We start from the raw sequence: 26941 nt of genomic DNA, 5'->3' as shown, positions 1-26941 counted from the left end.
ATCTTTCCACATGATTGCAGTATCCAAACTATACAAGTAATAATCAACACCATCCCATATTAGACACGCTAAAGCCAGGCTTATTTTATTCTTAAAATAAAAACAGCAGTAAAGTTGAAGGTTTTTGCTCTATTAAAAGACTCCGAAAATAAACATTTCCAGCAAATATGGTTGTAAAGGGCTCTCCCTTTAAGGCCACTCTATCTGGGTTTGCGCCTAGAAGAGCGTCTGCACCCAGCAGAGGTAAGACTGGCAGTCTCACCTTTGGCTAGGGAGGAGGGCTCTGCTGCTGCCTCCTGGCTTACGTTTGATGCCTCTTTCTGTCCCAACCCCCCTCCGCTCCCTGGATCCTGGCAGTGGTCTGTGCCTTCCCCTTGCCTGGCTGCATTGGCTTCCTCCTCCTCATACACAGCATGTCCCAGCAACTCCCCTGCGGCGCTGCTCTCTTCGGGGAGCGGGCAAGTGGCAGTGGATTTGCTCTCCTGTAGGCTTTCTTCTACAACCACGATTCCACACACATCAGTCATGCTGGCTAGGCTTTTGCTCTCTGCTACAGAGGTGGCCAGCTTGCCCTTACCCTCTGGAGACCTCAAAGCTTGTTCTTGCAGTGCTGACAGCTCTGTGCCCTCCTTGTCTATCCCATGATTAGCATTCATCTTCTGGCTGGTATCTTCTGTAGTAGTAGGAGGCTGTTTCTGATCATCTAGCAATTGGGAGCTGGAGCCCTGGGAATGCAAGGGAGCCTCCGGGTAGGCAGCTGTGGCACGATGCCTTGCTACCTTGTATCTCTGCAAACACAAACAAACCACTGTGAGAGACAAGTCCAGCCAGATACTGGCACTGCAGCGAGCAGCAGCTGATCCAGGAAAACCTGTACAAAAATAATGGTGAGTGACAGCTAGACTCTGCAAGAGCACAACCTGACTGAGCCGGTCTCCTGGCCTGGCTGCAGAGGCTTTCAAGCAGGGAAAGGTCAGCTCCTGTGAGAAAAAGCAGTGATATTAAAAATGAAATTACTTAGTGTTGAGTGAGTGCATGGCACACCTGTGGCTCCCGAGACAAAAATCATGTCTGGTAACTGTTGATCTCAGTCAGACTCAGGACTTTATAGATACAACAGTACAAGTGACAGCTCTTGCTCCAGCTGCTGCCAGAACCTAACACTGGACATGCACTCTGGGTACATGAGGCCATGTCCTGCCCTTACCTAGAGAGGAGTGGTTTAATGCTTAACAGCCACAGCAAGACTTAAGTTGAAAGCTTAAGGTTTTTTATTCTGATACAATCAGTGCAAAGCTGCTGGCAGGAATACTAAGAGATCTCAAGTATCCTCATCTTAAAAGGTACTGAGGTTATCTCCAGAATAAAGGTGAGCACACGTTCAATAAAATGACTCATTTACACTAGCTAGCATGATAAACCAGTAGAGCTCTGTAAGGAAATTAAAATGGCTACTAGCCATTTTTTCAAGACCAGATTTCAGGAAAAGTGATGCTACATAGCTAACATGCAGCAGGAATCTGCTCTTTGAAGACCCAGATGCAGTATGAAGTAAGAGAATGACACAAAGCTCCTTTCCACAGCAGTTCCCTTTACCATCAACTCCCTTTCATCCTTCTGCCAAAAGGTGCCTTGGACTGGCACTAGCATTAGACTTCACAATTCAACAGAATTATTTTGAGCACACTGGCTTTCACCACTGTAAGCAGTGCTACTGCAGTCTGCAGTGTGGAATTAGAGCACACCAGACAGACAGCTTTACATTTGACTTTAGTACATCATCACAGGCTTCTTGTTTCCCCTCTCTCAAATACTGGGATATGTGTAATATTGTAATGCACTGGAGCAAAGTCAGTGAGTCAAATAATAACAGTGTACCCACATTTAACTAGGCACAAATGTGCCAGTTTGTTTTCACAGTGAAGCTGTGAACTGCCTCACCAGCAGACAGTTCTCTGCTTTGAAATCCTCTGTGAGTCTATTCTGATGAGAATACTCTGAAATTGGAAATGATTTCACTCTGATTGTGACACAGCCAAGCAGAATAGCTGTTAGCCTGCAGATATTTAAGGTTGGACTTCTGCCACAAATAATTCCTCTAAGTCACTCCAGTGTCCATTTGAAGAGTATCTGATTTCAGTTTTTAAATGGGCCAGAAAGAAGGTATACACACTGCTGCTGCAGTTTCACTTCATGCTGATCAAAGATAAGCAAGGAAAGCTGCAAGGCCAATTCCTTCATTCCAAAAATGACTAGCTGCGGGAGAGGATGAGCAACCCTCAAAGAACAGCTGCTTCTCCTGCTATTTGCCATTCCAAATCCACAGCTCCTAAGTGCTGGCTTCTGCAGCAACCCCAACCCTTGCTGAAGGACACAGTGGTTGATTGGGAACAGTTAACCTGTCTGAAAGACTAGCGGGAAAACTCTAAAATGCAACAATGGCTGGGTCTATGGTCAGGAAACATGTTTTGTGTGCCAGCAGGTAACAAAGTCAGCATGGGAGCCTCCCCTCTTTCTAGGGTGAGGGAGTGCTGCTCTCCTACATGGGCAGTGGTAAGCAAAGGAGACGGCAGAGCCAGTGCAAACCCTCATCCACCTCAAGGCACTAATCCAGGCACCTCACCCCTAGCAAGCCAACAAGGACAGAATGAGAGAGGCAAATTCCAAGACAGCCTAGCAGGGAAAGTTTCCAAATAAGAAGCAACAAGGGGCAATGCTGCTTCTTCAGGTGTAACCAGTAAAGCAAAAGAACAGCATCAGCTGGCAGAGATTTATGCTAAGGAGTTTCTATTTCTAGGAAAGCATTGCAGACAGAATGACTGACTTCATGTTGCAGCTGACCCTGGGGACCAAGTGGACTCTTTCAGCTTGTAGCTTCCATATCTCAGAGCACTGTGCTGTTACATTTCCAGATTTCTAAGGTGAATATCTGATTTTACCAGCTCCTCCATGGATGAATCACACCTGAAATGTTGGCTAAAGGAGCAGTTCCTGCGCTCACTGTTGTACTGCATGGAAATATGCGTATGCACCAGCTCTCTTTAAAAAGAATAGCCTCTTTCTGTTTTGCTCTTTCCCCATTTTGACCCACCTGTAATCTGTCTAACAAAGGAAAGAAGAGGCTTAGACTGAACAACAGACTCTACAGGCTCAGCAAACAGATCAGACACTCTGAGGAAGACTTCCAACCAGAAACGGGCAACAAGATGACAGTAGCAGTAGCTGGGAAGCAGGACTGGACTGGTTCTGGATCTAAAGGGGTGATGGGAGACAAGCACGGAGCACATCAGGAGAAAGCTGTGACACAACGGACACCAAGGGTGATGGAAATGAACTGAAGACGAGACAACTAACGTGGCGGATTCACTGAAGAGACACGCACAGGGGTAGTAACAAATGCCAGGCCATGCAATCGCCAAAGGGTCTAACCTGAAAGTTCTCAAAATGCATCAGGGACTTGCAGTGTGCGAGCCGGGCAGCAGAGTCGCTATGGTAGAATTTGTGACACAGCCTGCAGAGGTAACCTGCGACGGGGACCAGAAAATCCAGGCCTGTGAAACGGGAGGGGAAGGGAAATCACAGATCACATTGAATGGAACTCAAAATAATGAAAGTATGTTAAAAGGGAAGTTAAACAAGGGAAGGAGGAAAGAAGAAAGGAAATTGGAAAGCTTTGCTTCTGTTAATGAGGGGTTTGCAAGATGCCTTGCTGAATATCTTGTCTTACCATGGGATGGCTGTGCGCTTGATATTCAGAGAGAAATCTGGCTGCCAGAGCAAAGAAACTACATATAGCATTAAGGGGAAAAAAAAGAAAGGAATACAATGGAAAACTACAGAGAACATGTGATCTAATGTAATGGGATCAAACCAAGCAGAAGACAGCAGGCGCGCAAGAGGAACACGCAGAGAACATTCACAGCATGAATCATTATTCCATCTGCCACACGATAGTGGAAGGTTACAGCGATATGGAAGATTGGTGTAAACAGCACTCTCCTTGGGCACAAAACAGCCTCTGCAGAGCTGCCCTCTGCACAATAAGTGGCCGTTAGAGGTTTGAAGTCAGAATCACTTACAAGGTGGGGACAAGAGGGAGCCATCTGGAGGCAACGCTGCCCACCAGTCCAGCAACGTGTCTGAATAACCACTAAGTAGACTGTGGGGGTTTTGAAGCAGAGGAAACATGCACAGTTTGGGCTCTGGCAGAGAGCTTGATGCCGTCAGTACTGTTCAGTATTTCCATGTAAGCTGCATTTCTGCTGGAAAGTGTTCTCATCAATAAGCTTTTAGGCTCCATTTTTCCAGAGCATCCCTCAATTTCTACCTAGTTTCTTCAGTACTCCTATCCCATTTGCTCTGTTTCCTGCCTTGGTAAGATATCTGGCTCTCGCCATTTCTTCCTCAAAGACAAAAGCAGTTGACAAACATCCATCACAGCCCTTATCATTGGCTTAGAGAACAACCTGGCCCTTCTCCACACAGCAGTGACCTGCAACAGTCTGATGCAGATGCTGAAGCAATATAGCCAAAGAATTTGTAACAGCAGCAGATAGAGCCTATCCTCTCTTATGGCACGCAGCCGGAGAATGTTCTGTGGGCCTTAGTGCTTCTGTGTTTGCTTACCATAGGCTGTATCTGGGCAATACTTCTCACTTCCTTTGTAATCCTCCAAAGACACTTCCTTCAGCCCACTCTGGAAACCAAAAGAGCATTAGTGCCTAGCATATCTATGTCAATTCCCTTCCCTTTTTCTGGTAAACTTTGAAGCAAAACAGAGGATTCGTATACCAGAGACGGAGTTGCATAACATCTGGCTAGTGCCAGATACCCAATGTCAGAGGCCACTTCATGGCAAGGGTTAAAAGCATCCCTCACATTCTGAGCCCGAACTAGTTTAGCTGTGTACCTCCTCTTGGTAACAGCTCTCTACTGGGAAAATTGTATTTATCAAGATAAATCCCTACACATTTGCCATGAGACCAAGCTGCTGCTATTCAAAGAGACTACGTCAATGTCTTTGATAAGAAATTTGTTCCCTTGACAAAAACACTGCTTATGCTCCTCACAACAAGGTGAATGTTTGAAGACACCAATAGGAGCTGTAGCACAGTAGAAATATCCTTCTGCATCCACACATAGTGTTTGATTCTCTTTTGCACTGTCCTGTGCTCTAGAAGAACTCCAGGGCCCTCACTCTCCTGCTGCAGGGTGGCACTAGACTCTAAACCCTGAGCTCAAGCAGACAAGAACAACCAAAGTCACACAGGCCCACAGCAGATTCTCAGATAGATCAGTCCTCATTTGCTTGGCATACCTGCTTGGCAGCAGAATCCTCATTCTCTACCAGCACTACATCAAGGTCTTCTCCCTCACCAGTTCCCTCCTCTTCTTCCTCCTCCTCTTCCTCCTCTTCATCATCTTCAAAACAGCCAACAGCATCCACTGTGATCAACTCCTCTGAATCTTCTGGGCTGCCCAATTCCTTCTCTCCCAGTCTCACCTGACGGTTACAGAAAAGAAATATCAACTCTGCATTCTCCATCTAAACACAGAAGACCCCAGGCTCTGAACAGACCGCATCTTGCAGTAGACGGGCCTGCAAGAGAGGCACAAAGCTATCTTGCTTGCAGACACATTCACTTCCCGTCCCTTTTTCACACAATTTCTCTTAAAACAGGGTTTGGAGAACTGCATGCCTTCCCTTTATCTCTGCAGTAGTCAGGGCAGCTGAAAGCTAATGAGATCTGCAGTGTAGCTGCCTCCAGTGCTGGGTGGCTCTCTACTCTGGCAGCATTACCTCTTTGGCTTTCTGTTTATGCTCAGGGGACTTCATATGCTCCACAAACTTGCGAGGGGTCTTGAAATGGCGGCTGCAGACAGTGCAGAAAGGACGAAGTGAGCGTTTGGCCAGCTAAAGAGAGAGGAGAAGACCAGTCAGTCACAAAAGGCACCACTCTGAAGAAATACAGCTTAAACTTGGGTAAAACAGTTACAGTCCTGTGTCTAAAACAGGCAAACCACAAAAAAAGTGTCTTATTTTCAGGTGAAAGGGATCACTAGCTCCTATCTGTGAAAATGATGGAAAATGTGCATGACAAAGCAAACGTGTTTTATAAAAAAGGTTTTCTAGCAATCTTTCCCTAGGAACCAAATACACACACAATAAATACAGTGGCCTGCCTAAACTTTAACTCAAAAACTTAAAGGCTGCCCACCAATTCCTCCATTCCATTGGTTAGGTAAATACAGTAGGCCATGCTTATTTAGAAAGTTGAGAATTAAACCAGAGTTGCTTCAGGCCATACTGACATAACATGACAGCTGGAAGTTCAGTCTTATACCAGTGATCAAAGGCAGGCAGCATGACAGTGCCCTCAGTGAGAGCATTACCAGCACAACTTCGTGCATCTCTCCAATCACCTTTCTCTTGCTGCTTGGGGAACAGGAGATGCTAGACACAAACTCAATCCCCACAAAAGGTCAGTGCAAAGGAGCAATCTGTGCTATGGGTATTACCTTGTGTTCTTGGGTCCTGCGATGTTTGATCAGATCCCCTGTGAAGTGTATCTGACACGTGTTACACCACCGCTGCTGGGTCTCCCTGAAGTGACAGCAGAAGCATCTGGTCATAACTTTTTACATTCCCCATGGAACACTGCAATATGCAATTTGTTTCAGCATCATTTTCCTCAGTATCACTAACTTTACTTGCTTGGATTTATCTTTTTCATTTTCCAGCCCCTTACATAGGGAATATAGCTCATGCTGACAGAAAGGCACCAGTTAAAACAACTCTCCAGTTTGATCTACCAGATTAAGAACTACACACCAGGTCAAAGTTCACAATACTATCCTTTATCAGGAAGGAACAGCAGCCTAAGGCCTCAGAAACAAGAGGGATTTTGTACGTTCTCCTGGAGGACAGGGGCACCTTGGTGTACTGAGGAATTTTGGAACTCATGTAGATCCCTGCTGAGATTGTGTTTGCTACCTCAGACCAACACTCACCCATCTTTCTCCGCCAGCAACTTCTGCTCCTTCACCATAGGCAGTAGTGAAACAAAACAAACATTGCTCATGTGCTGAATCTCCCCAAGTCGCTGCTGGTGCTGAATTCCAGCCATGTGGGTTTGGAAATTCTAAGAAAAGGTTAAGAGAAAGATCCATTTAAAAATATTCAAAATACAGAATAATAATAGGCATGAGCTACACTTTCCGTTCTCTTAAATGCTGTGTAACAATGAAATGGTATAAAAGCTTAAGACCAGGCTGCCTGGGGATCCACCCACACTTGTTCTCTAGCAGGTTGCTTGCCAGCTCCTCAGAAGGGGTTTGCTTTATCTGCATGCTTGTCATTATTTTTTTTATGCTTCTCTGGCTAACAAGTCTTGTGATGCACCTCCCCACGGCAGCTGGTCATCCAGTTCACTTCTCTGACTATCCACCCCAGTCAGACCTGTGGATTTATACCTGCTGATTGCAGCAGTTGGTCTTGCAGATGTAACAGTAGAATTTAAGGGCTGATTCAGGGCTGGAATCAGCTGTGCCCATCTCGCAGGTCCACTGCCCTGGTTTCAGAGCTGTTGTACTGATAGCTCTGCTCTCGCTGCTCTGCTGGATAGTCACTTTCAGTGAACCTCCAGAGCTCAACACCTGCCAGAAGAAGGAGTCAAGATTAAGTCAAAACTCTAAGCAGAAAACACTAAAAATAACTACTTACATTTTAGACATGCCCTAAGCTCTCTACCCCTTAAGAAAGTGCATTTAAGCTGGAATCCACAGGAAATTGATAAGACTCTCACAATACACTTCTTCTCTCAGCACTGCTAGATCAGAAATCCCTGTGTCGTGATACCAGGCCCAGTAGTACAAATGGTTGCTTCTTCAGCCTCAGTACAGTGTATGATCCACTTACTGAAGATAAACATTGTTTGGTTCCTTGGTAAGGGACACTATCAGCTCAAGCTTCCCTGCAGAATAAAAGGAAGCTCAGAATCACATCTGACAGAGGAAGAAACTCATACAAGGGCGGGTGACACATTTAATCACATCACCAAGCCACAAATGTCTCCAGCAAAGGAAGACTTGAGTCTGATTCATACAATGGGTTGATCTTTATCTGTTTTTGCAGATTTAAACAACGAAAGATCTGGTTTGACATGTAGCACATAGGCAAGATATTTCATGTAAAAGGCTCTCAGGTTGCTAGCTTCAGCCATGTCCCACCTTTTCCAAGATGCCTTTCAAAAGCACAGATTCCCACTATCTGCTCATGTCTGATGCAGTGGCAAGTTTCATAGCAGCTGAACATCTACTACCATCACCCCATTATTTTTTTTTTTACATCTACTCTTCAGCATCAAAAGGTGTATTTTTAGCTGTGTCCCTTTAATACAGATATTTGTTCATGGTTCCTTCAATTCATCTTTCCATCTGAGTACTGAACTCTTAGCAGACCCCAGCATCCACAAACAGGCAGCAGTAGGTGAGGCACGGGCTAGCAGGGTGCAGAAGCAGCAAGTCAGAGCAGACTGCACAATAATTGCAGACATATTATGCCTTATTGCTAGGGACAACAGCTTACAGCAGGAGACGGAGCTCCAGACGTGGGTGCCATCTGGTTCCCAGTGGCAACGGGCATCTCTGGGATGGAGTGGGAGGTTTTATGTTCTGTACCACCCCAGCCTGCATGAAACAGCATCTACTCACCTCAGGAGCCTTCGGTTCCTCAGAGAATTTCCTCTCTTTAGAGAGACTTTCAGCTGCGTACTGCTTTACGTTATTTGTACCTAGGGACAGAGAGTCATTTCAGCTGCCTTAAATCAAAATAGCAATGAGAAAAAAACAAAAAACAAGGCAGCAGGTGAATGAGGTCAGGGAGCTTTCCTCACAATGCTGTTGGCCATAAGCCCAGCTTACAAACCTGTTTCCAAATAAGCTCTGTTAAAGGGGAAACTCTTCTCATCATTTGCATTTGCTAGGCAACAGCAACAGCTTTCAGGGGACTATGTTTGGATTTGGTTCCTACATCTTCTCCTCCTTTCCCCACCCTTTATGTGGGGGAGGACATTTCTGAAGACTCACAGGATCTAGAGATGCTGAATGTTAAATGCAGCTCAGGCAGGGAGTGTCCTAAAAATACAAATCATGGTGTCCAGGAACTCACCATCAGCTTGGACATGGGTGCTCAACTCTTCCTTGCTGCCTGCTGCATTCTCTAATGCAGACTCTTCAGTCACACTTAAAAGACATCAAGAAAACAACCTTATTTGCAATGTTATAGACCAAGAGATTCAGAAGACAAAGGCATAGGCTGGAATCTAGGCTATCACACTCTCTGCTAAATCCCCCAAATCAGAAAGCCACTGGATGTGTATTGCAGGCAGAGATTCAGCAGAAATGAAATGAAAACAATGGAGAATGGCATTCTAGAACAGATTCAGAAGCAGCAGCCAAATAATCTGGACAAGAAAGTTAGAACTGATTCTCTGAATCACTGCCCTCTTCTGCATGAGGCCTGCAGGGAAATAAGCTCATACAGGAAATATTCTTAGCAAGAGCTCTGAGAGCTCATTCCTTTCCTGATTGGCAACCTGCAGGGAAGCTGCAGTATCTGGACATCACTCCAGGTTGCTATGTGCATGAGGGGACAGAGACCTGTTAGAACTGAACAGTTTCTCAATTATATTTCACAGGGGTTTCATCGTAACTGCCTGCTCTATTTGTTTCAATAGTGTTTAATTCCAGAGTCCCTACAGCTCTGTTTCTGGGGGGAGTGGAGCTCTACGAGACACACATCAAACAATTTTGCTTTGTTTGCTTTGGTGCTATTGATCTGCTAAGGAGAAAAAAGATCCTGAGGAGATCGCTGAGGAAAAAAAATAAGCTGACTTGCAGAGGGCACAGAGCATACTCAACAACATCTTTCTCTATCCTCTACTTTTTCCTAAAAGGTAATACTTTCACCGTGGTTTGAATGAATGCCTTCTCTTTCAGGCCAGCCCAATATCCCACCTGCCAGCATCCTTCTGCCAACAGGGAGCAGCACATTCTGCACAGACAAGAATCCAGACTGTGCAGGTACTGAATCCTGCGATCAAAATACACAAGTATCACATAATTTATCAGATTGATAAGTGATAATGTAACTGGGTTACACAGCTATAAATATGCAGCAGAGTTTGGGCAGTGCAAGCATGAAGAAAACAAGAGTGGCTGGCATTAACATTATTTGTCAAGTACTGCCAACAGGCTCAACGCTATTCCACACGCAGACGGTGTCAGCACTCCAGGGCAAGGGTTTGCAGTTTAAACTGAAAGTCTAAGGAGCAATCTAGGGGAGCAAAAGCCATCGCAAGCAGGAGCCAAGAAGGAAATGGTGTTATATGGATACTTGTCAGGCCGTGCTAGAAGAAATGGGTGCTCAAGGAGGATTTGAAGATGAGTGCTTTCCACGCTGGAATGAGGATGCTGTTCCAGGCGTACAGATGGCACATAGGAGAAAAAGCAGAAGTGGGAAGAACCTGAAGTGAAGGAGGAGGCTGGTATTCCTGGCCAATGGAAAATGAAATGATGAAACAAGAAATAAAAGTGTGGCACGAAGTGGGGGAGACCTATCCTCATCTGCGAAAGGCAACATTAGAACAGTAAGCTGTTTTTCTCAGAGATCCATCATCTGTTCATAAAAAGTAAACAAACACTTCAAAAAAGCTAAGGAGTCTTATATTCCAACTAAATACCAGCCATAAGATATGAATCTAATCTGGCACTCCTCAGCTATTGCTTTGGAAAGGATGTTCCCAGAAACAGGTTTGCTGCAGTGAGATCTGTCACCCCTCAGACTTGATACTTTTTTTATTGCGTGTAACAGGACGTTGATTAATACCTACTAAACATTAATGTAATTAAAATTAAATTAACTTTAGCAAACAGATTAACAAAACATGCTCAAAAGCCTCTGATTTAGCCTAAACTGAATTTATTCACTTTCTTGTTAGTTCACTGTCCATAATTCACAATGGTCTCTGCTCACATAATATTTATCACTCTTTCATGTCTTATACGATGAAAGTAATATTGAAACATCAAAATGATCTTGGAATATTCTCCCTGAAGCTAACTATCAATCTCTAATCTACAGATGGGAAACCAGAGAGGTGAAGAAACTTGTCCAGAACCACGCGGTGAATTGTTAACAGGGAAGATCAGAGGACCCAGGAGCCCTGACTCATAGTCATTAACATATGTTGGAGAATTCTCAAATCAGTGCCTCCAAAAATCTTTATTCACTCCTTCCTGTTCTCCCCCTGCAATAGTGACAGTTCTGGAAGAGGTACAGCACTGTACAGATGGCACGAGGAGCTCTGTTACGTGCCTTCCCACTAGATGGCAATACAGCCTTGTCTACTTCTTGCACCCTCTGGAACGACAAGACAGGCCTGCAATGGCCAGCTTGCCTAGCAGATAATAGGATTGCCTTTGTTTATTTTTATCCAACAGACAGGGGTACTGGCAAGAGAACCTTTGCAGAAGGGATGCAGAACTCAACACTCCTGAATATAGGCTTGAATACTATGGAGTATGGATTCCCTTCCCTTTCCTATTCCTCAAAAAAAACCCCCTATGTTCTCTTACTCCTGCCGTAACCTCACACATCCCAAGGCTTTTCCTCTCTGCTGGTACCTGGCTGCTCATTTCCCTTTATTGCACTTAGGCAAGAAAACTAAGAGAAATAGCTCAGAATAGTAAAGCTCTCTCTGCTTCTTAGGAGAATCCTGGCAGGAGAACACAGGAGCAAGCATTACTTTGCTGCACACTTGCATAACACTTATCTTTTGTTTTTCATTCCTATCCTTGCGCCACCTAAAACAGAGACCCCTACAAACACACCTCAGTAAGCATCACCAGATTTCCTGAGTTGTTCACGATCCTTTGAAATACCTCCTAAATGCCACTACAGTACTGCCCTAATTGCAGGAAAATAAAATTAGACAATAATGCTAAAGCCAGTAACTATTTCAATACCACATTCAATAAATACCTCTTCAGTCTTTTTGCTGCGGGCTCAGTGTTCAACATAGATTCTGCTGGAGTTCTTGGTTCTGCAGGAACACAGAAGATCTCCTTAGCAAAGCAGACCATGCCACCCTAAGCACGTCCCAGTGAATGGCCAATGTCTATAAAACTATTTTCCAGCAAATAATAATACAAATTTGCTTATTCCCAACTTGAGAACTGTAGTGATAAGGTTGAATAATAAATTAATAATGACCTAGGAGATTTGAATTTTATTGTAGATGCAATTGTAAGAGGTGGGGTTCAGTAAGAAATCTATGCTTATGTCTACTAAACGAGTCTTTGTCCTACACCAGGGTGACAAGAGCACAGACCATGGACCATTAACCAGGTGACGTGGCCATCAGACAATAACCATCTCATCATCAGGTAATTTCCTCCACCACAAACACGCTGGCCACAACCTCACCACGTGCCTGCGTTTTTAGGTTATGCACTTTTCAATCACAATACAGAAGTGGGGATATTCTATGAGATTCAGTGCCAGTTTCTATTCTGACAACTTGAGTACTCGCGTAAGTCAATTCTTCCTCAGCATGCTGATTGCAACTGGTTCTGTTTCAGGTGTTTGACTCTGCGAGACCAGTTCAGCATGGTCAAGGCCATGTGGAAGCTTGAATTTCAAACCAGTTGTTTTTTTCTTCCATCGTCTTAAAAGCACATTGTCAGGGTGCCTTTGGAGAGCCTTCCACGCAAGGGATATGGGGCAAGCTTATAAACACCAAAAATGTACTTTTTACCTGGATATTTTAACAGCACCACAAGCAGAGGCCTGTGATAGTTAATTTTGGTATTGGCAGTTAGAGAGAAGGGTAAGACTAAAGCTGTCTCCAGCCTTTGCTGCAGGAATAGCCAAGAGGAGTTTATGATCTAGAAGCATTTGTTTCACTATAGGCTCACTCTTACCTGTGGATAGGGAGTTGTTCTGCTCTGACCCTGCTCGCAGCTCCCCTCTAAATTCTACTTTCTCATCACCATGCACGTGAGATGAAGAACCTGCATCCAGCTCCCGCTTCCTGTCAGGGACCCTCTGGAAGTCCTGCAACAGGCAGAGAGTCTCAGGAGAAGGCACAGTTCAAGTGTGGAAGACTACATTATCCAGCACATCTTTTTGACAAAGCAGGAAGAGATATGGAAATGCTAATCTAAGAGGAGGGAACACTGATCAATTAATCCGAGAACCATTTCCAGGACACAAAACGGGTCTTCATAGTGGAAGGGGGGAATGTTTGGTTTTTGAAACATTCTCCAGAACATTAAGAATTGTGCTGAAATTAAATTTTATGAAATCCGTATGAACAGATATGACCCTTATGTTTAAAAAGGGAAAAAAAAAAGCAGCCCCAAAAGGCAGAGTTACATATCCATGATAGTAGCAAGCTTTTTGAGATCAACAAACAGCTCTGGGAGGCTAACTGGGTAAAACGTCTGGCCTCTGAAGAGCAAAGCATTTTTTTATGGTCATTACTTTTAAGGTATAAATTCTGAAGTTTCCTTTTCTTTTAGGTTTAAACAGTTCTGCTATGACAAATTATTTGTCCTGATACGGACGAGAAATCTTTGCATCCTAAATGTAAATACAGACGACTAGAACCTTAGGATTTGACTTGTTTCTCCATTTCTTTGCCAACAGCATGGTGCAAACTTATTTTTCATTGTAAGGCTCTCTCCTTTCTCTTTGTTCTTTATCTACAATCCGGCCAACTGCTCCAAGTGCAAAAGCAGCACTGAGCTCCAGAACGGTGCGAAGCTTTGCGCCCACCTTGCGAAACATCCGGTTCTGCCGCTGGAAGGGAAGGTTGGGGAAGCCCAGACGAGTCGGCTTTAATGAGACCCCGACAGGTGGTGGCCCTAGGAGGGAATGCCTCGTAGCCTGAGGGAAAAACTGCTGCAGTGCTGGGGCTGTCATATTAAATCCACGCAGGTTTCCTACAAATGCAAACACACAGCGCATCAGCATGCAAAGGAGAGAGAAAATCTTACCCCCATACACACAGCAGGGAGAAGGGAAGGGCTCATCCACACAAGACAGCATCCTTCCCCGGGTGCTGTACGACTGCTCTATGCTTCACCCTTTTTAGTCCCCATTGAACGAGTTGATGTGATAGCAGCTATTGCTATATATTGAGCCATGTGATTATAATTGTCCCTGCAGGCTAAGATCATTAGAGCAATTATCTGAGCACACTAGTTTTTGCATTTGCAACAAAGCAAGGTATCGTTTTACAGAATTTCTCAGTAAAAAACGAAAATTCATCCCACGTTTGTGCAGCTGGCAGCTCACACCATGGCGTGGCTGCTATTTAACATGGGCCAGCGACAGCATTTCATTGAAGACAACACCAGACTTTTCAAACAGGAGATTTCACAGTCTTCTCTGCCATCCAGTTATCATACAAGCTCAACGTGTCAACCTGAGACACTTGAGAAGCTGCCATTTCCAATTATAATGCTCTGCTTTCTGAACAGCTCTTCTCAGCATCCACAGACTACTAAGTCTCAAGAGTTCCTAATGAAGCTGGTCCATACTAACCCCATTTCAGAGGTGAGGGAATGGAAGTGCCCAGATGTCTCAGCCACTCCCTCTGACTCTGACCACCATTCTGGGAACCCGGACTTACACTGCAATTTTTTACTTCTCACTTGAATTACTGCATACTCCGACTGTTTAGCAGCTGTTAAAACAAGCCAGAGAAGTATGGAGATGGACACACAAAATTTGAAGTCAAGCTACGCTGTTGAAAACCTGGAAAACAACAGGAAGCATTCCCTCATGTCTGTCTTCAGAACTAATCTCATCTCTTACTACTTAGCATAAATGATCTCTAGCTGTAAAAACACGTAGCAGTATTTAAAAAGAAAATAACCTATAAGGCAAGAAATCATCTCCTGCTCTTGCTTTACTTCCTTTAAAGAATCATAAATATATTTCAACTGAAGTATTTATTTTTCCCTATTCCTACTGCTGAAGCCATTTACAATGAATTATTCATCCCAGTGTCTCCCAGGTTCAGAACTACTAAAGCATCAGATATTCTTACACGTAACCCAAAGCTGAAATGACAAGAAATAAATAAATCAGATCCCTAAGAAGGGCCACACCTAACACGACATCTGTACTACACGTTACCCACAGCTAGCTGGTGCAGTCACTGAAAGAGAAGTCAGAACTCAACTCAGCATGTAGAGCTGAAAAGAGAGGAACAACACTAAATCAAAGAGCTGCCGAGTGCTCATTAATAAACCTTCTCCTGTTTTCATATCTAATTTGCCTGAGGTCTTTGGCATACTAATTAAATACAACTTCTCAATAAGAGATTTTGCTTTAGAGAAAAGGCCAGGCTATGCAAACACCAATGTATTTGAAAGGAGAACGACTGGCTTGTCAGACTTCTTTTCCTCTGCCACAAACACGCACTTCAATCTGGATATATATTCAGAGTATGATTTGTTTTTTATTACTGTGAGTTTCCCTACAACCTGACAAAGATCTACAGAGAGCCACTGGAGTCACTAGAGAGCCCTCTACTAAATGGGCAAGAGAACAAAAGGCAAGTTAACAATATGCAGAATAAATCTATTGTCTACACATATGGGCGCAATTCATACATAAGACAAAAATTCAAGGCATTCATCTAAAGTAGGCACTTTAAAACTGTCCCAGGTACTGATCTTCTGTGTTGAAAACAGCTGTCAGTTTAAGATATTAGGGAAAAAGCTATGTTTTCATATCCTTATGTTAGCAATGCTATTATTAAGGCAGCTTCATAAATTTGTTTTGAAAATATACCAAAAAATCGAGTTGTGGAAACGTAATGATGGAAAAACAGTGATACTACGCTTCATACAAATGGCAGTCATTCCAGGGGACCCAAATTTCACACAACAATTGAAACCTAAATCACTTCTCACCACAATGTACTTTATTTGTCTGCACTCCACTAAGCCTGGACAAAGACAAGCACCTATTTCTGCAAACAAGTTTAGCATATACAGTCAATGAAATAAATTAAGTCCCCCAGTTGAGACAAGCAGATTTAGGAAAAAAAACAACTGTTTTTCTAAATATATTGATGAAAAATACTCTTTCCACCAATTCTATAAGAAAATCCTTTTCCAATGCATGTATTTTGTATTGATCTGGTAGCTTCTAGTGCTATCCTCGATTGTGAACATTAAGGCACGTGGGATTTTCATCAAGTGAAGAACTTTCATAATGTGTAATATGAACAAATTTGAAGGGGAAAAAGATGACAAACAAAAATGCCAAATGCAAGAACTGCAATGGTTAAGGAAGAAACAGCCATACTATGGTTTCAAGCCATGAAGAGTGATTAAATAACTGCAGTAAGCGTCTCCCATAACGACAGTACCTTGCATCTGTTGCATGAGTAAGGCCCGCTGAAGCATAGGATTGGCATTGAGTAGAGATGGTTGATTTGTTGCCCGTAAGCTCAGCATCTGCTGCTGTTGTGGCGGTGGTGGTGGCGGCGGTGGCAAACCACTGGAAAAGAAGGTATTACTCATAAGAATCCAATCAAAACCATACCCCTAATTTTCAGGCATCCGACAGAGTAGCAAAGAGTCGAGATGCTCATATACATGCATGAAAAGATACCGTACACCAACACTGTATCCTCTTTCTTCCACTCTCCTGGAATTTCCAGAGCTGACAGATTGTCTGTCAAGAAATTTGAGGTCAGAGAGAACTCCTTAGCACCAAGCCCACACAGAGCCTGTCAAGCAGCATAAAAAAAACAACCCAGGAGCTGACTGCAGCTCTACAGCATTATGCAGCAGGTCTTCAGTCAAAACCAGTGATCTAGATCAGCAGCTACATTTAACAATGACAAAAGTTCTGAAAAACAGGGAGTTCTCAGTAGCTTAAAGAACGTTTTCCAAAACCTACACCTCCCACATTGAACCAGACAGGTCATAATTGTAAATGGTGCCCCCTAACTGCAAGAACAGGGTGATAAAATGAAGCACAGCCTTTGCATTTAAAACGAGGAGGAAGAATTGTGCTGAAAAGGACTCTCAGGTCCCAAAGAGGGTGGAGCAGGCAGGAGACAAAAGTCTGAGGGAAGCAGCAGGCATTTCTCCAGGCAATCATTTCTGCAGGCAATAGCAAGGTCAGGGCCTCCTCTAAAAATGACTGCTGACACAGCTAAATCTGTCTGGGCTGGAAAGAGGTACAAACATGGATCAGAATAACCGTGTTGACAAAAAAAAAAATAAATAAATAACTCAACCTTTTAACAGAGTTTACAGCAGCGAATCCTCACGTTTGCTGCGTTGGATTGTTCCAGACTCAGAGCTAAGAAATTTATGCTGGAAAAATCATACTTTGAGAGGTACCTGAGCTCTCCATGCTACTTCTCGGTCAGCCTCATTTTGGCATGTTAAGGGTTTTAGAGATTAAAAAAAAAAAGATTTAGAGAGATTAATACTTCCACAACAGAAAGATCCCCTCATTTTCCTCAAAATTACACGCTTTATAAAGCTGTTTCTGTAACTTATTAAATCAGAAAATTTGCTTTTCTCTTGAAATCACACCCTATTGCTGTGAATTTCCACAACGTAAGGCTTCACAGGGCCCAGCGACTGCAATTAAACACATCATTTCAGAGCGTTTTTATGAGTTCAATCAATCTCAGCTCATCGGGGACGACAACTCCATCCGAAACAGCTGTTTTCTCCCTCGTAGATTTTGTAGGAAACCCTGCTTATTTGCCTCTTCGTTTTTGACAGACACCATTTGTTTTTTTTATTTTTTAAAGGAGATAAATGCCATATCCCAGTCACTCAGACACAGCCCCAGCTGTGGTACCACAGCACAGATCAGTTGTACAGCGTGCAATGACCCCATCCTGGCCAGGGGATGGGGAGGGAGGGGGATGGATAGGAGGGAATACAAAATAAAGAAAGCACAAGTTCAATCCGTGTAATATAAATGTTAAAATAAAAAAAAATACAACAGCGAAGCGCGTGCCCCTGTTTAACACGGCTCAACCACGGGTTTATTTCTGAGAAAAAAGGGCATCTTCCATTATCCAGGGACCTCCCCAGCCCCACACGCCACCGCAGGCCGGGAAGGAAGGAGGGGAGTCGAGGGGAGGCTGCTGCCTGGAGCATCCCTTTATCCCTTCGCTCTGCCCCGTGCCGTTTCAGCGCCTCAGGGCCGGCTCGCACTGCCAGCACCCCGCGGCGCGGCCTCCCCACAGCGCGGCCCGGCCCGCCGCCCCTCATCGCCCCCAAAGCCTCCGGACCTCCGTCCAACCCCCCGCCCCCGCCCGCCATCCCCCGCTCCTCTTCGTCGCCTTCCCCGCCGGCGGAGGACAGGCACGGAGCCGGACTTCGGCCGGAGGCGGAGGAGAGCGGTTCCCTCGGGACAGGCCCGCGATCCCCGGCCTCGCGTAGCGGCGCTTACCGGCCTCCCTGCTGCGCCGGGGGATGGTGGTGCTGCTGCTGCTGGAGGAGGTGCTGGAGCTGCAGCAGCTGCTGCTGGAACTGCTGCTGGTTGAACATGGCTGGGGAGCTCCGAACGGGGCGAGCCTGACACGAAAGGCGGCGGTGAGAGGGAGGCGGCGGCGCGGCTCAGCCCAGCGGCCATGGAGCGGGGGAGCCGCCGCCGCCCATTCATTCACCGCGCCGATCCCCCCTTTCCTCCTCCTCCTCCTTCCCCCCGGGGTCATCGCAAGCGGCAGCCCGCGGAGGAGGTTTCCAAACCCCACCTCCTAAAACCCGCTCCCACCCCCCCCTTCCTTCCTCTGCCCGCCGGCACTCACATCGCGCCCCGCGGCTCTCACCGCTCCCGGCCGCCCGCCTCCATCTTCCCCCGGCGGACGCCCGCCCGGCCCCGCTCCCCGGGCACGAGCAGCTCCTTCTGGAGGGCTGGAGGACCCAGCCGCACCCGCCCGCGCCCCCTGCTCCGGGAGAGCGGCCCTGCAAGGCGCGCATCACCCCCGCAGCCTCCTCCCGCACCGCCCCGGCTCGCAACACCCCCGTTTCTCGTCCCTTGCACACAGGAGCGGGGCGTCCCGTCCCTCGGGAGGCCTGGGAGGGGATGGGCACCATCTGTCCGGGGCTGGGGTAGGGGGAATTGATAACTGGCTGAAGGGAGGGAGCAGATGGTGTCCAACCGCGTTAGTTTTCTGGTTTTTGTCTTTTTAAATGGTCCAGGAGAATCCCTGGTCTCTGAAAACAACGAAAAAAATCCCCAAACAACAGCCCCTGGCCATTTGCTGTGCTCACATCTTGACGAGGCTGCCATGAGAATCTGGAAGAAAACAAGCAGCCACCTTTCTCTGTTCAAAGAGGTTGTGGATGCCCCATCCCTGCAGGCATTCAAGCCCAGGCTGGATGTGGCTCTGGGCAGCCTGGTCTGCTGGTTGGTGACCCTGCACATAGCAGGGGGTTGGAACTCGATGATCATTGTGGTCCTTTTCAACCCAGGCCATTCTATTCTATTCTATTCTATTTTACAGAGCTGCTCTGCACTGCACATGGGCTGAGATGACTTTTCTAGTAGGCCCATCCACCTGTGCTTTATTTATTTATTTTCACAAGAGTTCCCACAAAATCATCCCTCCAGCACTTGTTTTCTGTGAGCAGTGACTTAATTTTAAGCATGTCCAATGCACGTGGCCTCTGTGTGAAAAAATATTGTGCTGTCATTCCTTATATTATGCTTATTAAGGGTAAAGACGCACTTCTGCTCTTTGCCATTCCAGAGAATCCATCCTGAAATAATTTACTTTATAAATAGTCTTATTATCCACACCAATAAAGACTGCTTGACTCACTAAAGGCCCCAGGATTGATTGTTAGGTGAAAATACCGTAAGCTGAACACAACTCCTGGTGATATACTGTTAGCACTGACAGTTTTCAGCGCAACCATGTGTTGATTTTTCCTTTTCACACGGTCCCGATTCTACAATAATCAATCTGGAGATGACCATCCATATCAATCAATGAATGCCACCAAAATGCCCACTCATTTATTCTGCCACAGCTGCCTGCACACAGAGGAAACGCTCTCCTGTTAAGCAGTAAAGTTCAAGTATCATCACACGGAATACATACATGGAACAGAAAATGTGTTGAATCTTTCAAATAAATTTGCATGATTGGTCCTTTTTGCTCTTGTAACCACACTGTTACAGCATTTACCAGTTTGACTTTTTGCAGTGGCAAGATGGTTAGCTTTACAATCCTAGAGATGCACGACTTCTGCCTGTATTAACCAGATAGATAAAAGACACATTGGGTTGTAGAAATGACCACAGCTCTGGGTGAGTTGGTGTTAATTGATTTATTTTGTGTATGCTTTGTTTGTTGTCTTCTGTTCTTATTTCTAAAATCTAAGGGTTTTTTTAAGTGTTCTTGGTATGTAACATGCAGAAGTCTGCAAAGGGTCATGTTAGTGAGTATGTAAATAACTTAAGAGCCTGGTGTTTCACTGTTACATGCTCTGATATAGGCTAGATGCTTCCCTTAAAGCCTGGGCTTTCTTCTGCTTGGTCCTGTACTCCAGTTATTCAGTATATAGCCTTCCATAAGCTTTTAAACCATAAGCCTACCATTCAGTGCACAGACCCTACTGAACTGGGACACAAACCTGAACATGGATTTAGTCCAATGCACACACAGTGTAAGTCAGGGTTAGGGCTACAGAAAGTAAAAACACCTGCTTTATCAACCCACGGTCCAAAGGTGATCTTCAGAGATGCAGCAATGTACCAGACATAAGCATCATACCTACTTACGGCTTAACAGAATCCAAAGGTGAAGGTTCTACATTCACCTAATCACTCTGCTCAGTGAAGATATAGATGCAAGTTAACAGTGCAGGAAATTGGACTAGGATTCTTTCTCTCCTTTATCACAAGCAACAAAACAGCATGCTCTAAGTCGTCAGCCAAGGGGCACTGTTGTTCCTTACCGAGCGCTGGTACACAGAACTTCAGCTCTTGTCTCATGAAAATCAAATTGGTTTTGTCTTCCTTCCCCGTGAGGAATATCTCCTTCCCAGTAATTAGGCAGCTTGCCTCTCAGTGTTCAGTATACAGTGTACATATGTGTGAATACATGGAACCTTGTTTTTACTCAGTGTCTTAAGTCATAAAGACTGAGGTATCCCACGGCCAGGGGTGATTACACAAAGGTTCTCTCACTGACAATGGCAGAAAAATCAAACAGTTATAAGAATTAAAAGGTCAAGACAGGAAAATGACCCAGAAAGTACTCTTCAATAAAGAGATGACCCAGCAACTGCATTATGCTCCTACACGATTAAGTGGGGTTGTGACATTTCTTGGTAGATAAGGAGACAGACCATATGAATGGTTTTTATCTAGGAGCTGGATTGCATTATACATTAAGGCGAGATTTTGCTGGGCTATGTGAATTTGTTCCAGGGACCAGATCAGGCCTGCAGATAATCAGACATTTCTAGTTTACAGAACATGCCTGGACCGTGCAGTTGCACGTTTTAATTTTAACTCTGATAAAGAGTTGCTGTGCAGTCCTTGGTGAAGCTGCATATACTTGGATTTTCAAAAGCAGTAATCTCAATTTCTCAGTGCCTATGAGGTACCAAAAAAATCTGTTGCCTACCATTTTCTCTGAAGTCTGCAGTGTTATTACTCACCCATTTCACTAGGATATAAGCTCGTTCTCACTTCCGTGTCTCAAACCTATCAAATTCCTTGAAGAGAAAAGCATATGGAGCTAGAAAGTACTTTTTTTTTTCCTCCTGCTTTTGGAGATTATCCATTGAAATAATGAGTAACAGTGCCAAGTTGCACCAAGCCTGCCCTCAGAGGCTGACAGTACTTACCAGAGTTATTCTGTTTTCCATGTCCATTTTATCTGTAGGACCACATTCACACATGTGAAAGAAGTAGCACACAGTAATTCAAAGCAAAATTATCAGTGAGATATTCGTAACCACTCATTGTTCCATTGCTTCAGAAACCCATTCCCAATATTTCTCCACTGGCAGGGCAGGCCCTTAGCATAGGAACACAGATACTACTTTTACCCCTGTTTCACCAATGGCTAATCTGCTTCTTTCAGGAGAACAATTTGTGCCACCTCACCAGATGTGGAAAGCACAGAGAGCTCAGCTTTGCTGCTCATTTAAACTTGCATTCATATCCTAACAGGCTGTAACATTCAGATTCTTTCCTTATATACATTCTGGCTTCTGTGGAGCTGCATTAAAGACAAACCTTACCCATAGTCCTGTACTCTTTTTGAGGGATTTGCAAACCAGTTCAGCAAACTTCCTGTTTCAGAACAGAAGAAAAATAATCACTATTATGTCCTGTAAGGAAAAACACTGATCACGGCCCTCTGAGCTGTTTTTCTTTCAGATAGCTTTTCCAACCAATAAGAACACTAGAGGAACCTTTTATTTGAGACAGATACAAGAGATCAACAATGCTACCACAGTACCATCACTACTACAGTAGCATTTAAGTACCTATAAAATACTTTAAAAATGTATATGAAGATATAAAAATGCCTGTAGCAATAGAAAAAAATTGGCTACATAATATACTCTACACTGATGCATAGAGCAATAATCCTATCCCTAGTCCTGTGCAGAACTTACATTCTTTCCCTTATTTATAAACATTTCCCAAACATTCATAACTCTACCTGGAAAGAATGGAAACTGCAACATCCGTACTTCTAAGAAACAGTTTGCAGATGACTAGAAGAACCATAAGCTAATTGCATTCCATGTTTTTGCCTCTGTCTCAGAAGACTGAACATTATTTTTCCAAGGGCAAACATTCTGTCTTATTTCACAAACATCGCTGCTCTTCAGTATTTCCCCTAAAGGATGATCACAGAGCTGTTTTTCTCCTAAAGCTTGCACGTGCTGCTGTGTAAGTCACAGGCAGGAGGTACAACAGAATCAAAAGGTCTGTGTGCTCCTAACATCCTTACTAAGGTTCTTGCAGGAGAGAAAATGGAAGGTTTAGGACTGGGATTCTAAGTGCCTGCAGTTCTCATTTCCATCAATGGGAGGTGTAGGTTATCTAGAGCTTGTCGAAAATCCTCACTTTCTTCAGTGCTGTTTGGGTCTGATTGAGCTGTATGACTGCAACTGCTGCTGAAATGCTTAAACAGACCCCATGATATTAATGAGTTCTCATAGGAGTAACACTGCAGGCACATACTGTATTGTCATTGCTCTCAGAGTGCAACTGCAAAGCTGAGGAAACAATAACTTTTTTAACCTCTGTAAGAGTTCCACTAATATTGATCTGTGGAGAGACCTGTGCAAAATTCAGGAATATCACTGCAAATTTTTACCATGTTCTTCCCTCCCATCTTTCTTGTTTACTTGAAAAACACCCTGTCAGCTCCCTCCCATCACTCCAGTTACTTTTGTCCTTGGAGACCTCAATAAGCTAGACAAATGACCCCTTGATGATAGTACCACATATTTCCAAGGTTTAAGTGTCAGTTTAATAGAGAGAAAAATAAAACAGAGTGAATATATGAAAAAATACCTGCAAATATGTCAAACCTGAGCCTTTCTCCTTAAATAGCAGCATAAACTCATATTCCTGATGTCTTGAATGTCAGCTGTTGACATACTGTGCTATCAATGTTCTTTCACAAAACAAATGTATTTATTTTAGCTTTTCCATGAAGTAGTATAATTCTGAATTACTTCTAGACTAACAGTCTCACTAAGAACAAGATACCTGCTTAAAACGCTAAGGAGAAAAATATAATCTATACTGATTGATGTTTCTATTATTAGCAAAAACTGCAATTGTCACAACCACACTAACGATCGCATAACTAATGCAATAGAAGCATTAGAGGCAGGTGTGGATTCATAGGGATGAGTGCAAGGAAAGGAGAAAAGTCAAGTCCTATAAGCATTAATGAGGCAATAAGCATTGATATCAGTGAGCAGCAAGAACAGGGCTTCTCCTGAAGCAAAGAAGGAGGAGCTAATAGGTGAATCACAGAGCTAACAAGGCAGCATTACCAACCAGAGCCTGGTACCACTGCATCCAAAGGGGGCAAGCAGGACAGAGGCAGCTCAACAGAGGCCTAATCAAAGCAACAGGAGCTATAGAGTGGATATAAGGTAAAGCTAGGAAAAGCTGAAGGCTAGCAGTAGGACCAGTGATTTCTAAGCAGGTTGACAACAATGAGATATAACTAATACTAACCTAAGGTAGCAAGTTTTAAGTCAGAAAACTAAGGTAGCAAGTTTTAAGTCAGAAAAGAACCAAGTGGCTCTGTAAGCACACAGGGATGCAACTGAGCTGGAAGTCAATGTTCCTCCATAATTCCCTCAAGCAGTTACAGCCTTGGGCTGACTTTAAATACAGTGCCTAGGACCACAGAAGCTTCAGATGAAGCTAGTTAGTCATCAAGGCTTATTAGCACAGCTGTTGTATTATGTTGTATTGCAGTGACATAGCTGGTAGCTTTATTTTCTGCAGTAAACTTAGAGCCATTTGCTTAAACTTCAGGTTATACCAACTTCTAGGAATAAAGCAATTTTCTTCTCGTGGTTCTTCACGTAATGCTTCAAAGATCCTTGTGGTATGAAGTACCCTTAACACGAGCTCTGACTCATAGAGGAAGGTGACATCGCTCTTCAAATGTCTGATGCTCTTTGGTCTTTGTGGTATCATCTAAAAAAGGGCAGCTATTAACTTTTGCTGGAAAAGCAGTCTTCAGAATGGTTTAGAAGATGCTCAAAGACATTTGTCTACAGCATCTATTGAGTTTCTGCAGCTTGTTTCTTGATATATGCTAGGAGGAAAAAATAGCATCAACAGCCCCCAAAACAACCCACGTGTGCCCTACTATAATGTTACCTATGCAGATGGAGCAGATCTGCTCTCTATTCCTCCTTCAGCTGTCTGACTTGCGTGCTGGTGATGCTCCCAAGCATTTTTTTTGAGCATCTTTCCCACCACAGTGAAGCAAACGGATCCATCCACACATCTGCTGGTTTCTCTGTACACTCAGGTCGGTATTTCTGCATGGATTCCGTTTGATGGACATCTGTGAAACTTTGCCTAGAAGCATTAAAATTAAAAATAAATAAAAATATTAAACAAAACACACAGCTCAGAATCTGTTGCAGGTTTTGGTGCCCCTTCCTCCCATTACCCCCACCCCGGGGCTGTGAGCAGGAGCAGGGCTGAGCTCTGTGACACACAGCATCCCCTGCTCTCCTGAGTCACTGCAGCCGCCCATTTCTCAGCACCTGCTTTCACTGCTGCACTTTCAAATGTGGCCTCGTGTTATTTTGTTATTATAAAAAAGCATCCCTTTGGAAAGGCTAAAGGCAGCTTTATCCATTAAAAATCAGCTGTCTGTGATAAAATGACATCCCTTATTTGCATTTCTGTACAACAAGCATAGCAACAGCAGCAACAGCTCCTCTTTTGCAGCAGTAAGCAGAAATCGATGTGTTTTTCATCCTTCTTTCAACGAGGATGAAGCAGCACAAACGCAGCACTGCTGTAGGTCCCATCTGAGCCAGCTGTGGTGTTCGCGCACCCAGCGGTGCCGCAGGTCCCACCGTGACACGTCGCCACGGGTGTAAAACCTACAGCCGTAGCACTGAACCAACGGACACCTTACCCAAATCCTGACGGAACATCCACAAACCGTGCTGCGGGAGGGATGGAAGCCCGACGGGCCCGCAGCAGGTAGCTGACGGAGCCTCGCAGGTCGCAGCAGCACGCAGCCCCGACCCGGAGCCGCCCCGCACGGCTCCCCTCAGGCGGCGCCCCGACGCGGACTACAACTCCCAGCGTGCAGCGCGGCGCCCGCAGCCATAAGGCGCCCCCCTGCGGCGGCGGCTGGCGCGGAGAAGAGCTGAGCCCAGGCGGCAGCGGGCGGCATCGAGCGGGGCTGAGCGGTGCGGGCCGGTGCCCAGCGGCCGGGCGGGAAGGGGTCGGTACCCGCCGCTGTTAGAGCCGAAGCGGGAGGTCAGCGGGAGCGAGGAGCCGCGCCGCCGCCATGGGGAACCGCGGGATGGAGGATCTGATCCCGCTGGTCAACCGGCTGCAGGACGCCTTCGCCGCCATCGGGCAGAACGCTAACCTCGACCTGCCGCAGATCGCCGTGGTCGGGGGGCAGAGCGCCGGCAAGAGCTCGGTGCTGGAGAATTTCGTCGGGAGGTACGGGGCGGGGAGGGCTGCGGGGCGTCACGGGCGGTGCGGGGCGCGAGCGGAGCCGCGGGGGACGCGGGCGGTGCGGGGCGCGGAGAGCGCGGCGCGTGCGGCAGAGCCGCGGGGTGCGCGGTGCGGGCGGCGCGAGAGAAGCCGCCGGGTGCGCGAGAGATGCGAGGCGTGCGTTGAGCGGTGCACGGGCGCGGAGCTGCCGGCTGCACGCGGCGGAGCCGTTGGGCGCACGGGTGGTGCAGCGCACGCACGGCGCGGTGCAGAGGCAGAGCCGCGGGGTGCGCGCAGTGCGGGGCGCTGCGGTGCGAGGAGGGGGAGGGAACCGCGGCGGAGCCCCCAGCATTGCCGCAGCTCGGGGCTGGTGGGAGCCCCCGTTACGTAACGGGGCAGAGCGGCTCCGAAGCATCCCCCCCTTCCCCGGTCGGGTGTGCGTGAGGCTGAGGGTCAGTGTGCTCCGTGTTCCAACCCCTTCGTGGCGATGGGTGCCGCGTCTGGAGCTGCGGGAAGGACGGGGCTCTCCCTCCCCTGCGCCCGCATCCCTGCTGCTACCATTTTGTGGCAGGCGATGCACCGCTGCCTTCCCTTCATGTGACCTTCGCATTCATCATCTGCAACTTGAGTCAATGGCAGTGCGGTGATCCGCTCCAGCACAGACACACAACACCTGGGGAGGGG

General features: G+C 45.6%; 2 protein-coding genes and 1 long non-coding RNA gene across 14 annotated transcripts in view; 1 reads left to right on the top strand and 2 right to left on the bottom strand.

Annotated features, from left to right (window-relative positions):
* Nucleotides 1-57: 57 nt before the first annotated feature.
* CIZ1 (CDKN1A interacting zinc finger protein 1) lies at nt 58-19095 on the bottom strand. 5 transcript variants are annotated; one of them, XM_085239206.1, is made up of 17 exons: nt 18867-19095; nt 18509-18633; nt 16702-16759; nt 16452-16582; nt 13841-14007; nt 12985-13117; nt 12044-12104; nt 9170-9243; nt 8713-8792; nt 7474-7656; nt 7012-7142; nt 6520-6604; nt 5801-5914; nt 5318-5503; nt 4627-4696; nt 3430-3551; nt 58-788 (listed from the first exon to the last, which is right to left on the bottom strand). In XM_085239206.1, coding segments are annotated over exons 1-17 (2310 nt in total). In that variant the 5' UTR covers nt 18869-19095; the 3' UTR covers nt 58-200. The 5 variants fall into 5 exon arrangements, with proteins under 5 accessions (XP_085095332.1, XP_085095334.1, XP_085095333.1 ...); XM_085239208.1 differs by lacking the exon at nt 16702-16759 and having other exon boundaries at nt 18888-19093; XM_085239207.1 differs by lacking the exon at nt 16702-16759 and having other exon boundaries at nt 18867-19092.
* Nucleotides 19096-20044: 949 nt separating this feature from the next.
* LOC109370471 (uncharacterized) lies at nt 20045-25959 on the bottom strand. Its single transcript, XR_014887254.1, has 2 exons — nt 25722-25959; nt 20045-25150 (listed from the first exon to the last, which is right to left on the bottom strand). It is a non-coding gene; the product is annotated as an uncharacterized LOC109370471 (long non-coding RNA).
* A 143-nt stretch (nt 25960-26102) lies between these two features.
* DNM1 (dynamin 1) overlaps nt 26103-26941 on the top strand; it is a 59723-nt gene continuing 58884 nt past the window's right edge. For all 8 annotated transcript variants that reach the window (XR_014887245.1, XR_014887244.1, XR_014887247.1 and 5 more), the window contains exon 1: nt 26103-26263. Coding sequence is in view for 5 of the 8 variants with exons in the window: in XM_085239204.1 (XP_085095330.1) it covers nt 26103-26263 (161 nt within the window). In the remaining 3 variants the exon portion in view is untranslated. The remainder of the gene's footprint in view (nt 26264-26941) is intronic.

The sequence above is a fragment of the Meleagris gallopavo genome, chromosome 19 (assembly GCF_905368555.1).
Source record: "Meleagris gallopavo chromosome 19, MGAL_WU_HG_1.1, whole genome shotgun sequence".
Lineage (NCBI taxonomy): Eukaryota > Metazoa > Chordata > Aves > Galliformes > Phasianidae > Meleagris > Meleagris gallopavo.
The sequence above is the reverse complement of the archived record's forward strand: the minus strand, read 5'-3'. Positions and strand labels throughout refer to the sequence as shown.

Excerpts from the sequence above, each read along its gene's own strand:
- CIZ1 (XM_085239205.1), bottom strand. The coding sequence starts at position 18,773 with ATGACCCCGGGGGGAAGGAGGAGGAGGAGGAAAGGGGGGATCGGCGCG. Across the intron at positions 14,008-16,451 it reads ACTCATGCAACAGATGCAAG|GAAACCTGCGTGGATTTAAT; the intron begins GTACTGTCGTTA and ends TTGCATTTGTAG. Across the intron at positions 6,605-7,011 it reads TTGCTGGCGGAGAAAGATGG|GGAGACCCAGCAGCGGTGGT; the intron begins GTGAGTGTTGGT and ends CTGTCACTTCAG.